A 15,787-nucleotide genomic window follows, 5' to 3' on the forward strand; every position below is an offset into this window, starting at 1 on the left:
CAGACATTCAAAGCAATAAAATTACTTTTTTACCTGTTTACCTGTAGAAAATATAATTTTCACCTGTGTTTTGCAGAAATTCAAGGTAATTTATGGTTTTTCAACTGAAAACGCTGTCTTACCTGCTCACCCTGTAGGAAAACACGCCTTTTACCTGTATTTGCAGGCATTAAGGACATTTTCAACAAAACGTTGCATACCTTGAGGGGCACTGATAAGAAAAAATCAAAATTCATTTTTTTCACCTTTTTAGACCCTAATGTACACAAAAACCTCATATTTTCAGTTCCCATAAGAACATTCATCGTTTGATAAGATTTCCAAAGCCGCAGTACCATGTACTCGCACACAAAAAAAAAATACCTACAAAAATATTTTTTTTAATGTTGAAAAAACACCATTTAGCGTCGCTGGAATGAGGCCGGAATATTTTTTATATGCAAAATACTTGATTTGGAAGGTTTAAAGTGTGTGCAGAAGACCTTTGTGCAGCAAAAAGGCACGCGTGCCAACAACACGCGGTGTTCCCAAGCGGTCCCCCATCTAAGTACTAACCGCGCCCGACGATGCTTGATTTCGGTGATCGGACGAGAACCGATATTTTCATCGTGGTATGGTCGTTGGCGAAAACTTACCTACCTGAGTTCCACCTAATCAATCTTTATCAATTACCTTTTCTTAGAAGTATCTTTTACTTTTCAATCTCCCAGTCATGGTTTTCCCACTGAAAACACTATTCTACCTGGTTACCTGTACGAAAATACATGTTTGCAGACATTCAAAGCAATAAAATTACTTTTTTACCTGTTTACCTGTAGAAAATATAATTTTCACCTGTGTTTTGCAGAAATTCAAGGTAATTTATGGTTTTTCAACTGAAAACGCTGTCTTACCTGCTCACCCTGTAGGAAAACACGCCTTTTACCTGTATTTGCAGGCATTAAGGACATTTTCAACAAAACGTTGCATACCTTGAGGGGCACTGATAAGAAAAAATCAAAATTCATTTTTTTCACCTTTTTAGACCCTAATGTACACAAAAACCTCATATTTTCAGTTCCCATAAGAACATTCATCGTTTGATAAGATTTCCAAAGCCGCAGTACCATGTACTCGCACACAAAAAAAAAATACCTACAAAAATATTTTTTTTAATGTTGAAAAAACACCATTTAGCGTCGCTGGAATGAGGCCGGAATATTTTTTATATGCAAAATACTTGATTTGGAAGGTTTAAAGTGTGTGCAGAAGACCTTTGTGCAGCAAAAAGGCACGCGTGCCAACAACACGCGGTGTTCCCAAGCGGTCCCCCATCTAAGTACTAACCGCGCCCGACGATGCTTGATTTCGGTGATCGGACGAGAACCGATATTTTCATCGTGGTATGGTCGTTGGCGAAAACTTACCTACCTGAGTTCCACCTAATCAATCTTTATCAATTACCTTTTCTTAGAAGTATCTTTTACTTTTCAATCTCCCAGTCATGGTTTTCCCACTGAAAACACTATTCTACCTGGTTACCTGTACGAAAATACATGTTTGCAGACATTCAAAGCAATAAAATTACTTTTTTACCTGTTTACCTGTAGAAAATATAATTTTCACCTGTGTTTTGCAGAAATTCAAGGTAATTTATGGTTTTTCAACTGAAAACGCTGTCTTACCTGCTCACCCTGTAGGAAAACACGCCTTTTACCTGTATTTGCAGGCATTAAGGACATTTTCAACAAAACGTTGCATACCTTGAGGGGCACTGATAAGAAAAAATCAAAATTCATTTTTTTCACCTTTTTAGACCCTAATGTACACAAAAACCTCATATTTTCAGTTCCCATAAGAACATTCATCGTTTGATAAGATTTCCAAAGCCGCAGTACCATGTACTCGCACACAAAAAAAAAATACCTACAAAAATATTTTTTTTAATGTTGAAAAAACACCATTTAGCGTCGCTGGAATGAGGCCGGAATATTTTTTATATGCAAAATACTTGATTTGGAAGGTTTAAAGTGTGTGCAGAAGACCTTTGTGCAGCAAAAAGGCACGCGTGCCAACAACACGCGGTGTTCCCAAGCGGTCCCCCATCTAAGTACTAACCGCGCCCGACGATGCTTGATTTCGGTGATCGGACGAGAACCGATATTTTCATCGTGGTATGGTCGTTGGCGAAAACTTACCTACCTGAGTTCCACCTAATCAATCTTTATCAATTACCTTTTCTTAGAAGTATCTTTTACTTTTCAATCTCCCAGTCATGGTTTTCCCACTGAAAACACTATTCTACCTGGTTACCTGTACGAAAATACATGTTTGCAGACATTCAAAGCAATAAAATTACTTTTTTACCTGTTTACCTGTAGAAAATATAATTTTCACCTGTGTTTTGCAGAAATTCAAGGTAATTTATGGTTTTTCAACTGAAAACGCTGTCTTACCTGCTCACCCTGTAGGAAAACACGCCTTTTACCTGTATTTGCAGGCATTAAGGACATTTTCAACAAAACGTTGCATACCTTGAGGGGCACTGATAAGAAAAAATCAAAATTCATTTTTTTCACCTTTTTAGACCCTAATGTACACAAAAACCTCATATTTTCAGTTCCCATAAGAACATTCATCGTTTGATAAGATTTCCAAAGCCGCAGTACCATGTACTCGCACACAAAAAAAAAATACCTACAAAAATATTTTTTTTAATGTTGAAAAAACACCATTTAGCGTCGCTGGAATGAGGCCGGAATATTTTTTATATGCAAAATACTTGATTTGGAAGGTTTAAAGTGTGTGCAGAAGACCTTTGTGCAGCAAAAAGGCACGCGTGCCAACAACACGCGGTGTTCCCAAGCGGTCCCCCATCTAAGTACTAACCGCGCCCGACGATGCTTGATTTCGGTGATCGGACGAGAACCGATATTTTTTTTTTTTTTTTTTTTTTTTTTATAATTCATTTTTATTAATTCATTCTTAAACCTATCTTAAAGCTAGACAAAAATTCATAAAACTAGCCTAATTATCCATAACTTACAACTAACTTAATGGTCCCATACGGACACTCTAAGCTAAACTATAACACTTAAAACTAATGCCTTTCGGCCCTAAGATCTATTTAACTTCATTTTAATTTTATTTATTTTGTATTTATTAGAAAATTATGTGAAAAAACTAATATCAAGGTCCTTTTTTATTTTTACTTAAAAAACTACTTAAAATTAGGTCCTTAAATAAAACTTAAAGCTAACTTAAACTACCTATTCTACCTATAAACTACTTAAAACTAGAACAACCACAGCAGCAAATCTAACGTGTTTTGTTTTTATATTTTACTGTCTTTTTTTGTATGGTTTTTTTTTTCTTTGATTTTTTTTTTTCTTTGATTTTTTTTGTTTTTAATTTATTTTTTCTTTTTTTTTTTTTCTTTTTATTTTTTAATTTTTTTTGTATTTTTTTTTTTTTTTGTGCCACCATGCCTATTCTACTTAAAACTAAACCCTAAAACTAAAAAACAAGTATGTAAGCCGGCCAAGGCTTAAACCCCATCCCGACCTACCCATTATCAAGTGCCGATTGAAGCCACCAAAACTGGTTCTCCTGCTTCACCCTATCAGTTCGGTCCCGTTCGGACACAGCCCTACTGAACCGAAGGAGCTCCGCTCCGCCTTGTGCCATGACGTCCCGACTGTACGGGAGTCGCCTATCCACGGTTCTTCGTCTGACGTGGTAGATTAACGGAACTGCCAATCTATCCTGTATCAGACCGCATCTATCTAAAAAGAGGAATGCCTCTGGGGGAATGAAGCCGCTCAAGCGTGCACTCTCAAAATACTCGTCGTTCGGATAGAACGCCCCGAAAATTAAATTGTTGGTCGAAGACATAGCTCTTGCAATGTGACCTCGAACGAGTTTTATCACGAAATTGTCAATTCTGTTGATTCGAGCCCCGTTGTACAGGACCTCGTTGGAATAATAATGCACATAAGAAGATTCGGCTGTTCGATATAAGCCGGTACAGCGTCGTAAACACTGCCGCTCGAACACCCGAAACTTCTCCATCTGAGAAGGGGCAACGTTGAACCACACAGGACAACCATAAACGATCATTGGCCGTATGAGGGCCATGTAGCAAATTACCTTCACTCTGGGGTCAAGCCGACTGCTAAAAAACAGCCGTTTCGTCAGAGCGAAGGCTCCTCTGGCCCTGGTCAGAGCAGCATTTATATGTCTGTCGAAATATAAATACTGATCTAACCAGATACCGAGGTACTTCACTACACTTTTGCTCGCCAATGGCTGCCCGTGAAGATCAACGATGACCATCTTGCGCCAATTCTTACACGTATCCCTCGTGGCCCTAGCCAACGGAGTCCGGAACAGAATTGTCTCTGACTTCTGGACATTTATTTTCAGTTTCCAGTCGTCGCAATATCGCTGAATCTTGTCGAAATCACGCTGCAAGAGAATTCTAATAACCTCAACCTTTCGGGCCGTTCTGTACGCAATTAGATCGTCGGCGTACGCAATTGCCTTTGTAAGACTACCTATCAGATCGCTGGTGTAAATGTTGAAGAGAATCGGCGAATTCACCGCTCCCTGTTGAAGACCATTTTTAATTGAGAACGTTGTGGTAGAAGTTACATTGCCACTTTTGACAACAAACTTTCTACCGTTAAGCATATCATAAAGTATATACAACAATGGCTTGCTAATGCCAAACCTGCTCAATTTTAGGTAAAGACCCTCTAACCATACGGTGTCAAAGGCCTTTTCCAAATCAACCAGGACAGCACCTGTGCATTGTTGTTTTGATTTATTCCATTGGATATCAGAAACGAGTTTAGACGCAGCATGAATTGTGTCATGACCCGCCTTGAACCCGAACTGTTTATCCGGAATTATTTTGTTGTCCGCAGCCCACTTAGTCAGAGCCCTATTAATGATCTTTTCGAAAACTTTGCTGATGCTCGGAAGAAGACTTATCGACCGAAGATTTGACGGGTTGGAGTTGTCCTTTCCCTTTTTCGGGAGAGGATGAACCACAGCGGTCTTCCAATGCACTGGATAATATGCATTATTCAGTGCATTGTTGAAGAGTGTGGTGTAAATGTCAATTGCTTCCATCGGTAAATGTCTTAGTACAACGTTGGATATACCATCGACACCTGCTGACTTTTTGTTTTTTATTGAATTGAAGATGAGCTGAAGCTCAACCTTCGTCACTAACAAGGGACTTGGTCCCGTTTGCTCGGCGATTATGGCATTTGCCAAGGAATCGTCATTGAACCGCATGAAACCGCGGTTCTCAGATCGCCATTGTGTCATATCATTTCGAAGGTAAAAGTGATTAAGTAGGGCTCTGTTTTCCAGGTCGTGGTTGGGGCGAATGCTAACATTCACCTTGTACACTTGCTGGAAAGCAGCTCCCACCGCCTCCACTTTTTCCTTCGGATCTTCAATTACGTAAAAGTCATCGTCAAAGATGGCTTCTTCTGGATCTATTTGCGCTGTCCTGAGTACGTCTCTGTTCTCTTCAGTTCTTTGGAGTTTAAGACACGGAAGGTCATTATCGTTTTTTTTTCTGAATATCTTGTTGATTTTGGGGAACATACTAGGGTCACTCGAATTAACTGACCGGATCTTGCGGTCCCAGTACTTGTTAATTGATACCCTGTAGTTCTCCTTAATCAACAGATTGACATTTTTTATTGACGACTTCAGTGTCCTAACCTCCAAGTCGTGTGGGTCTGTAAGTCGTCTATACAAGTTTTTGAGTCTTGTCAGTAAGCCACTCTTGTGCTTTCGCAGTGCGTCAATTGTCGCGTTTCTGTAAGCGTCCATTTGGTCCCGTTCTCTGTACTTTGGGATTGTCCGTTCCATCGTTCGTTTTATTGTTTCGTCCATCTGTTGTAAATGTTGGTCAATTTCTGTATTTGTCAGGTTTCTGTTGTTTGGTGGGGCTATGTCACTCGAACGAAGTTCTCTTGCTAAGGCGTTGGTGAAACGAGGCCAACGCATCTTACTGTAATTGTAAGAGTGCGTTGCAACGTATTCCTCCAACTCCACGCGTTCGTTCGGAATCTGCATTACAGCAGCCAGTCCGCAGTGATCACTGTCGTACTCGACTGTCTGTAGGCAGTTTCGAGGGTGATTACCCACTTTGTCTGTTACTGTCATTCTAGTGTCGTACAGCAAAAGATCCAGAAAGGAGCCGCTTCTTGGATACGATGGCTTTTCGGTAGCCAGCAGGTCGACGCCATATTCAACGCTGTAAAGATTCATCAAATTAAAAAGATGATTACCTCTGGGATTACTATGTTGATTTCCCCAATCTTCATGTTTTGCGTTCAAATCACCGGCCAAGATGAAATAGTTTTCTTCCAAGCTCAGTTTAAGTTCCCTAAAAAGAATTTCGAGTTCTGATGCAAAGTAAGTGACCTGCGGAGCTCCAGCCGCATAAGCCGCAATCATATACATCCGCTTCCCTTGAGAGAGAGAGATGCATACAACGCAAACTTCTAGCGTCTTGAGCTTTCGCAATTCATTGTTGTATATGACTTTATAATTAATGCCTTTTCGTATAAAGAGAGCGACACCGCCCCCTTGAGTGGAGTCGGGCCGGTCTCTTCTTACGATATTGTAATTTTTATGAGTCAATTTGTGTTTGTGGTTTAGCTTAGTTTCGCTAGCCATAAACACATCGGGACTGTAGTCTTTCAACAATTGGAACATATTGGCTCTTCGTTCAATCCTAATCAGTGAATTTACATTCACAGCTAGGACTTTTAGGCGCGTCTCCGGCAGCGCGCCCATTATGGTCTATATTGCGCCAGGCCAGGCAACAAAGAGTAGAGATGATCTACCCTTTTGCCTTGCTCCTTTATCTGACTTTGCAGTCCTGTTAGTTGACCTTGAATGCTCAACAACAAGGCTACAATGTCAGGCTGCACCTCTGGTGCCTTAGGCACAGGGGCCTTGGGGGCAACCGTTGGTGGAGCTTGTCTCGTATTCCCATTCCCTGACACCATTTGGGCGTAAGAGAATTTGGGATCCACGAATTTTTGTGTTGGAGCCTGTCGAATTTTTTCGGCTTTTTGACTGGCCTGTTTGTGTTTCATTTGTTGGACCTTAGGGCAACCCCTATAGTTAGCGGGGTGCCCTTGGTTTCCACAAAGGACACACTTGAGCAGGGTCAAATCCTCAACCCGCTCATTCCCCAGCTTGCACTCTCCTTCTTTGTGGGTTTCTCCGCACCTCACACAACGCAACTGCATATTGCAGTTGGCATTGGCATGGCCAAACCTCTGGCACTTCGTACATTGTAGAATGTCGTCGTGCCTTTTTAATGTCTCCCAGCGTACAGCTTGATTGTCGAGAGATACGATTCTCTCGACACTATTCAAACTGCTTTGGGGCGATAATGTTACGAGGAACATTGGCAGCCTATAACCCCCTCGTCTTGACTTCACCGTAGTGAAAGGCTTGACCCCGATAAAATCGAGATCGTCACTGGCTTTTTGGCGGAGCTCAGCTAAGAGCTCCTCCGGTTCCGTGCAGGAACTTATGCCCTTCAGAAGGACCGTCTTGAATTTTTCGCTCTTAGGCGTATAGCTGAAGAACTCAGCTGTGGCCTCTTTTAGCAACTCTTTAACTAACTTGTATTCGGCCAGTGAGAAGCACTGGACCGAATAATTCTTTTCTTTTTCGTTTAGAATTTTAATGAGAAATTTGCCCTTAGTGGCCGACTTACATACCTGTTTAATGTCCTGTATGTCAACCTTATGGGTCCTTATTGGTGGTATTTTTTCTTTGTTAGGCTGTGGTTGTTTCTGGTGTTGCTGCTGCTGTTGCTGCTTCTGCGGCTTTTGTTGCTGTTTCTGCTGCTGCTGCTGCCTTGCTTGTAGCTCTTGTTGTTGCTGCTGCTTGGCCTTACTCGAGGTAGATGGGCCCTCCTTCATTGAGCCTGTCACTGCTGGTAAAGCCTTAATTTTTTGCTCCGCTCCAGTGATTTTGGTAGCGGGCTTTGGTTGTTGCTGCTGTGGTTGTTGTTTTTGTTGCCTTGTATCAGGCTTTTTTTGCTTTGCCTGTTGCTGCTGTTGTTGTTGTAGGAGCCGTTGTGCTTGTTTGTCCTCCTTCTCAGCTGCCTCTTTTTGTCGGCGCGCTTCAATTTTGTTTCTCAGTGCACTGAGAAGGGGCTCCATCTCCTCCTTCAGCTTTTTTAGCTGGTCCTCGTAGGCATCTATTTGCTGCTTTTTTGCCTGCAGCACTTGTGCCAGCTCCGCTTCATCGGCTTCGTTGTCGTTGGGGGCTTCAGGCACCTCCATCTCCCTTTCTTTAGGCTGCTCTGGCGGCGCTAGGCTTGAGAACCTATTTTTATTTTTAGGCGACCTATAGTGCCCCTCTCCACCTTCGGAGACGTAGTCGATGTCACCGTCTGACGACTCGCTTTGTGACGTCATCTCTTTTTGTTTTTTTTGCTGCACGCCCTGGCGCATCGCTCCGCGCTTAGCAGCATTGTTCCTTTCCACCAGGTTAGGCTTAAGTTTCCTCTTTACGTTTGTTGTTGTCAATGGACTATCAGACTGGTGGCCTGATGATGTTGCGGTGAATTTGTGTACCGCTGATGGCACCACATTGGCATCACCTGATGAATTGGCAGAGGTATCTTTCGATACCCCTGCTTTCCGCTCCTTCTCCATTTGCTTTTTTTCCCAATCAATAAAATCTACGATTTCCCGATTGTGAAAAAAAGCTTCCAAATTTTTAGTGCACTCCGCACGGGATTCGAACCCACGACCCTTGGAGCTGTTTTCGGACGCCAGCTCCACTAGGCTATCGATTTGTTGTTTTAAACAGTGGCAAACTGTCTACTTAACTGCCAAACACTACAAATGCACTTTCTTTTTAAATGAAATTAAAAATTAACTAACACTTGTTTTCACTTTGAAAGTCAAAGAACGACTGACGAGAACCGATATTTTCATCGTGGTATGGTCGTTGGCGAAAACTTACCTACCTGAGTTCCACCTAATCAATCTTTATCAATTACCTTTTCTTAGAAGTATCTTTTACTTTTCAATCTCCCAGTCATGGTTTTCCCACTGAAAACACTATTCTACCTGGTTACCTGTACGAAAATACATGTTTGCAGACATTCAAAGCAATAAAATTACTTTTTTACCTGTTTACCTGTAGAAAATATAATTTTCACCTGTGTTTTGCAGAAATTCAAGGTAATTTATGGTTTTTCAACTGAAAACGCTGTCTTACCTGCTCACCCTGTAGGAAAACACGCCTTTTACCTGTATTTGCAGGCATTAAGGACATTTTCAACAAAACGTTGCATACCTTGAGGGGCACTGATAAGAAAAAATCAAAATTCATTTTTTTCACCTTTTTAGACCCTAATGTACACAAAAACCTCATATTTTCAGTTCCCATAAGAACATTCATCGTTTGATAAGATTTCCAAAGCCGCAGTACCATGTACTCGCACACAAAAAAAAAATACCTACAAAAATATTTTTTTTAATGTTGAAAAAACACCATTTAGCGTCGCTGGAATGAGGCCGGAATATTTTTTATATGCAAAATACTTGATTTGGAAGGTTTAAAGTGTGTGCAGAAGACCTTTGTGCAGCAAAAAGGCACGCGTGCCAACAACACGCGGTGTTCCCAAGCGGTCCCCCATCTAAGTACTAACCGCGCCCGACGATGCTTGATTTCGGTGATCGGACGAGAACCGATATTTTTTTTTTTTTTTTTTTTTTTTTTAAATTCATTTTTATTAGTTCAATCTTAAACCTATCTTAAAGCTAGACAAAAATTCATAAAACTAGCCTAATTATCCATAACTTACAACTAACTTAATGGTCCCATACGGACACTCTAAGCTAAACTATAACACTAATTACTAATGCCTTTCGGCCTTAAGATCTATTTTACTTCAATTTAAATTTTATTTGTTTTGTTTTTATTAGAAAATTTTGAAAAAACTAATATCAATAACCTTTTTTATTTTTACTTACAAACTACTTAAAATAAGGTCCTTAAATAAAACTTAAAAACTAACTTAAACTACCTATTCTACCTATAAACTACTTAAAACTAGAACAACCACAGCAGCAAATCTAACTATCTTACATTTTTGTTTTTCATATTTCGTTGTCTTTTTTTTTTATATTTTTATTTTTTTTTTAATGTTTTTTATTGTTTTTTTTTTTTTTTTTTTTTTTTTTTTTTTATTTTTATTTTTTTTTTTTTTTTAATTTTTTTTTTTTTTCGTGCCACCATGCCTATTCTACTTAAAACTAAACCCTAAAACTATAAAACAAGTATGTAAGCCGGCCAAGGCTTAAACCCCATCCCGACTACCCATTATCAAGTGCCGATTGAAGCCACCAAAACTGGTTCTCCTGCTTCACCCTATCAGTTCGGTCCCGTTCGGACACAGCCCTACTGAACCGAAGGAGCTCTGCTCCGCCTTGTGCCATGACGTCCCGATTGTACAGGAGTCGCCTATCCACGGTTCTTCGTCTGACGTGGTAGATTAACGGAACTGCCAATCTATCCTGTATCAGACCGCATCTATCTAAAAAGAGGAATGCCTCTGGGGGAATGAAGCCGCTCAAGCGTGTACTCTCAAAATACTCGTCGTTCGGATAGAACGCCCCGAAAATTAAATTGTTGGTCGAAGTCATAGCTCTTGCAATGTGACCTCGAACGAGTTTTATCACGAAATTGTCAATTCTGTTGATTCGAGCCCCGTTGTACAGGACCTCGTTGGAATAATAATGCACATAAGAAGATTCGGCTGTTCGATATAAGCCGGTACAGCGTCGTAAACACTGCCGCTCGAACACCCGAAACTTCTCCATCTGGGAAGGGGCAACGTTGAACCACACAGGACAACCATAAACGATCATTGGCCGTATGAGGGCCATGTAGCAAATTACCTTCACTCTGGGGTCAAGCCGACTGCTAAAAAACAGTCGTTTCGTCAGAGCGAAGGCTCCTCTGGCCCTGGTCAGAGCAGCATTTATATGTCTGTCGAAATATAAATACTGATCTAACCAGATACCGAGGTACTTCACTACACTTTTGCTCGCCAATGGCTGCCCGTGAAGATCAACGATGACCATCTTGCGCCAATTCTTACACGTATCCCTCGTGGCCCCAGCCAACGGAGTCCGGAACAGAATTGTCTCTGACTTCTGGACATTTATTTTCAGTTTCCAGTCGTCGCAATATCGCTGAATCTTGTCGAAATCACGCTGCAAGAGAATTCTAATAACCTCAACCTTTCGGGCCGTTCTGTACGCAATTAGATCGTCGGCGTACGCAATTGCCTTTGTAAGACTACCTATCAGATCGCTGGTGTAAATGCTGAAGAGAATCGGCGAATTCACCGCTCCCTGTTGAAGACCATTTTTAATTGAGAATGTTGTGGTAGAAGTTACATTGCCACTTTTGACAACAAACTTTCTACCGTTAAGCATATCATAAAGTATATACAACAATGGCTTGCTTATGCCAAGTCTGCTCAGTTTTAGGTAAAGACCCTCTAACCATACGGTGTCAAAGGCCTTTTCCAAATCAACCAGAACAGCACCTGTGCATTGTTGTTTTGATTTATTCCATTGGATATCAGAAACGAGTTTAGACGCAGCATGAATTGTGTCATGACCCGCCTTGAACCCGAACTGTTTATCCGGAATAATTTTGTTGTCCGCAGCCCACTTAGTCAGAGCCCTATTAATGATTTTTTCGAAAACTTTGCTGATGCTCGGAAGAAGACTTATCGACCGAAGATTTGACGGGTTGGAGTTGTCCTTTCCCTTTTTCGGGAGAGGATGAACCACAGCAGTCTTCCAATGCACTGGATAATATGCATTATTCAGTGCATTGTTGAAGAGTGTGGTGTAAATGTCAATTGCTTCCATCGGTAAATGTCTTAGTACAACGTTGGATATACCATCGACACCTGCTGACTTTTTGTTTTTTATTGAATTGAAGATGAGCTGAAGCTCAACCTTCGTCACTAACAAGGGACTTGGTCCCGTTTGCTCGGCGATTATGGCATTTGCCAAGGAATCGTCATTGAACCGCATGAAACCGCGGTTCTCAGATCGCCAATGTGTGATATCATTACGGAGGTAAAAGTGATTAAGTAGGGCTCTGTTTTCCAGGTCGTGGTTGGGGCGAATGCTAACATTCACCTTGTACACTTGCTGGAAAGCAGCTCCCACCGCCTCCACTTTTTCCTTCGGATCTTCAATTATATAAAAGTCATCGTCAAAGATGGCTTCTTCTGGATCTATTTGCGCTGTCATGAGTACGTATCTGTTTTCTTCGGTTCTTTGGAGTTTCAGACTCGGAAGGTCATTGTCGTTCTTTTTTCTGAATATCTTGTTGATTTTAGGGAACATACTAGGGTCGCTCGAATTAACTGACCGGATCTTGCGGTCCCAGTACTTGTTAATTGATAGCCTGTAGTTCTCCTTAATCAACAGATTGACATTTTTTATTGACGACTTCAGTGTCCTAACCTCCAAGTCGTGTGGGTCTGTAAGTCGTCTGTACAAATTTTTGAGTCTTGTCAGTAAGCCACTCTTGTGCTTTCGCAGTGCTACAATTGTCGCGTTTCTGTAAGCGTCCATTTGGTCCCGTTCTCTGTACTTTGGGATTGTCCGTTCCATCGTTCGTTTTATTGTTTCGTCCATCTGTTGTAAGTGTTGGTCAATTTCTGTATTTGTCAGGTTTCTGTTGTTTGGTGGGGCTATGTCACTCGAACGAAGTTCTCTCGCTAAGTCGTTGGTGAAACGAGGCCAACGCATCTTACTGTAATTGTAAGAGTGTGTTGCAACGTATTCCTCCAACTCCACGCGTTCGTTCGGAATCTGCAATACAGCAGCCAGTCCACAGTGATCACTGTCGTACTCGACTGTCTGTAAGCAGTTTCGAGAATGATTACTCACTTTGTCTGTTACTGTCAGTCTAGTGTCGTACAGCAAAAGGTCCAGAAAGGAGCCGCTTCTTGGATACGATGGCCTTTCAGTAGCCAGCAGGTCGACGCCATATTCAACGCTGTAAAGATTCATCAAATTAAAAAGATGATTACCTCTGGGATTACTATGTTGATTTCCCCAATCTTCATGTTTTGCGTTCAAATCACCGGCCAAGATAAAATAGTTTTCTTCCAAGCTCAGTTTAAGTTCCCTAAAAAGAATCTCGAGTTCTGAAGCAAAGTAAGTAACCTGCGGAGCTCCAGCCGCATAAGCCGCAATCATATACATCCGCTTCCCTTGAGAGAGAGAGATGCATACGACGCAAACTTCTAGCGTCTTGAGCTTTCGCAATTCATTGTTGTATATGACTTTATAATTAATGCCTTTTCGTATAAAGAGAGCGACACCGCCCCCTTGAGTGGAGTCGGGCCGGTCTCTTCTTACGATATTGTAATTTTTATGAGTCAATTTGTGTTTGTGGTTTAGCTTAGTTTCGCTAGCCATAAACACATCGGGACTGTAGTCTTTCAACAATTGGAACATATTGGCTCTTCGTTCAATCCTAATCAGTGAATTTACATTCACAGCTAGGACTTTTAGGCGCGTCTCCGGCAGCGCGCCCATTATGGTCTTAGTTGCGCCAGGCCAGGCAACAAAGAGTAGAGATGATCTACCCTTTTGCCTTGCTCCTTTATCTGACTTTGCAGTCCTGTTAGTTGACCTTGAATGCTCAACAACAAGGCTACAATGTCAGGCTGCACCTCTGGTGCCTTAGGCACAGGGGCCTTTGGGGCAACCGTTGGTGGAGCCTGTCTCGTGTTTCCACTCCCTGACACCATTTGGGCGTAAGAGAATTTAGGATCCACGAATTTTTGTGTTGGAGCCTGTCGAACTGTTCGACTTTTTTCGGCTTTTTGACTGGCCTGTTTTTGCTTCATTTGTTGGACCTTAGGGCAACCCCTATAGTTAGCCGGGTGCCCTTGGTTTCCACAAAGGACACACTTGAGCAGGGTCAAATCCTCAACCCGCTCATTCCCCAGCTTGCACTCTCCTTCTTTGTGGGTTTCTCCGCACCTCACACAACGCAACTGCATATTGCAGTTGGCATTGGCATGGCCAAACCTCTGGCAGTTAGTACATTGTAAAATGCCGTCGTGCCTTTTTAATGTATCCCATCGTGCAGTTTGATAGTCGAGAGATGTGATTTTCTTCACACTACCAAAACTGCTTTGGGGCGATAATGTTACCAAGAACATTGGCAGCCTATAACCCTCCCGCCTGGACTTCACCGTAGTGAACGGCTTGACCCCGATAAAATCGAGATCGTCCGTGGCTTTTTGACGGAGCTCAGCTAAGAGCTCCTCTGGTTCCGTGCAGGAACTTATGCCCTTCAGTAGGACCGTCTGGAATTTTTCGCTCTTAGGAGTATAGCTGAAGAACTCAGCGGTGGCCTGTTTGAGCACTTCTTTAAGTAGTTTGTATTCGGCCAATGAGAAGCACTGTACCGAATACCGCTTTTCTTTTTCATTTAGAATATTAATTAAAAATTTGCCCTTAGTGGCCGACTTACATACCTGTTTCAAGTCTTGCAGGTCAACCCGGTAGGTTCTAATTGGTGGCACCTTCTCCTTCTTGGGCTGTGGTTGTTTCTGGTGTTGCTGTTGTTGTTGTTGCTGCTTCTGCTGCTGTTGTTGCTGCTTCTGCTGCTGTTGTTTCTGCTGCTGCTGTTTCTGCTGCTGTTGTTGCTGCTGCATTGCTTTAGCTGAGGTCGATGGGCCCTCAACATCCGGGCCTGTGACTGCTGCTGGCTTCTTTTTATTTTGCTCCGCTCCTGTGTTTTTGGGAGCGGGCTTATGTTGTGGTTGTTTTTGCTGCTGTAGTTGTTGTTGCTGTTGTTTTTGCACTGCCTCTTCCTTTCGGCGCGCCTCTTGTTTGAGTCTAAGTGCAGTGAGGAGGGGCTCGATTTCCTCCTTCAGCTTGTTGAGGCTTTGCTCGAACTGGCTGATGGCTGCCTGTTTGGTTTGCAGGGCCTGTACCAGTTCGGTTTCATCCTGGAGGTCCGCCATTACCTCCAAAGCCTCCGTTGGCGGCGGGACTGGCTCTGGCTCCGATAGGATTAAATCCATATTCGGAGACCTGAAGAGCCCCTCTCCACCTTCGGATACATATTCAATTTTATCCGACTCGGCGTAGTCGGAAAACTCACTCTCGGTGGTAATTCCTCCTTTACCACTCTTCATTTCCTTCCGCATGTCCCGCCGCTTAGCAGAGTTGGCCCTCTCCACTTTATTTGGGCTATGTTTTTTGATTTTTCTTTTTTTGTTGGTTGTTGTTTCCATCCATTGGTCAGATGCCTGACCTGATGTTGTTGCAGTTGCTTGCGGTACCGCTGCTGGCACCACCGCAACATCGAACGATGTGTTGGCAGAGGTATCTTTCGATACCCCCGCTTTCTTCTCCTTAACCATTTGCTTCTCTTCCCAACTAATAAAGTCCACAATTTCTCGGTTGTGAAAAAAAGCAATTAATTTTTTGGTAGACTCCGACTGGGACTCGAACCCACGACCCTTGGATCTGCCTTCGGACGCCACCTCCACTAAGCTATCGATTGTTAATTTCTTTGGTGGCAAACTGCCAACTTTACTTTTTAATTATATCTTGCACTAATTTAACTTTGAAATAAAATATGAAATACACTTCTTTACACTTTGGAAGTCAAAGAACGACTGACGAGAACCGATATTTTCATCGTGGTATGGTCGTTGGCGAAAACTTACCTACCTGAGTTC

At 42.1% G+C, this 15,787-nt stretch overlaps 1 protein-coding gene and 3 non-coding genes across 4 annotated transcripts; all 4 read right to left on the bottom strand.

Annotated features, from left to right (window-relative positions):
* Positions 1-506: 506 nt before the first annotated feature.
* On the bottom strand, positions 507-625 carry LOC129943540 (5S ribosomal RNA). Its single transcript, XR_008781266.1, has one exon. It is a non-coding gene; the product is annotated as a 5S ribosomal RNA (ribosomal RNA).
* Positions 626-1,277: 652 nt separating this feature from the next.
* Positions 1,278-1,396, bottom strand: LOC129943541 (5S ribosomal RNA). Its single transcript, XR_008781267.1, has one exon. It is a non-coding gene; the product is annotated as a 5S ribosomal RNA (ribosomal RNA).
* Positions 1,397-2,048: 652 nt separating this feature from the next.
* Positions 2,049-2,167, bottom strand: LOC129943542 (5S ribosomal RNA). The gene has a single exon (XR_008781268.1). It is a non-coding gene; the product is annotated as a 5S ribosomal RNA (ribosomal RNA).
* Positions 2,168-2,288: 121 nt separating this feature from the next.
* LOC129941282 (putative uncharacterized protein DDB_G0271606) lies at positions 2,289-15,466 on the bottom strand. Its single transcript, XM_056049876.1, has 3 exons — positions 15,205-15,466; positions 7,864-8,635; positions 2,289-2,292 (listed from the first exon to the last, which is right to left on the bottom strand). Exons 1-3 carry the CDS (start codon positions 15,464-15,466, stop codon positions 2,289-2,291), a joined length of 1,038 nt encoding a protein of 345 aa, XP_055905851.1.
* Between the last annotated feature and the right edge of the window lie 321 nt (positions 15,467-15,787).

The sequence above is a fragment of the Eupeodes corollae genome, chromosome 1, assembly GCF_945859685.1.
Source record: "Eupeodes corollae chromosome 1, idEupCoro1.1, whole genome shotgun sequence".
NCBI lineage: Eukaryota > Metazoa > Arthropoda > Insecta > Diptera > Syrphidae > Eupeodes > Eupeodes corollae.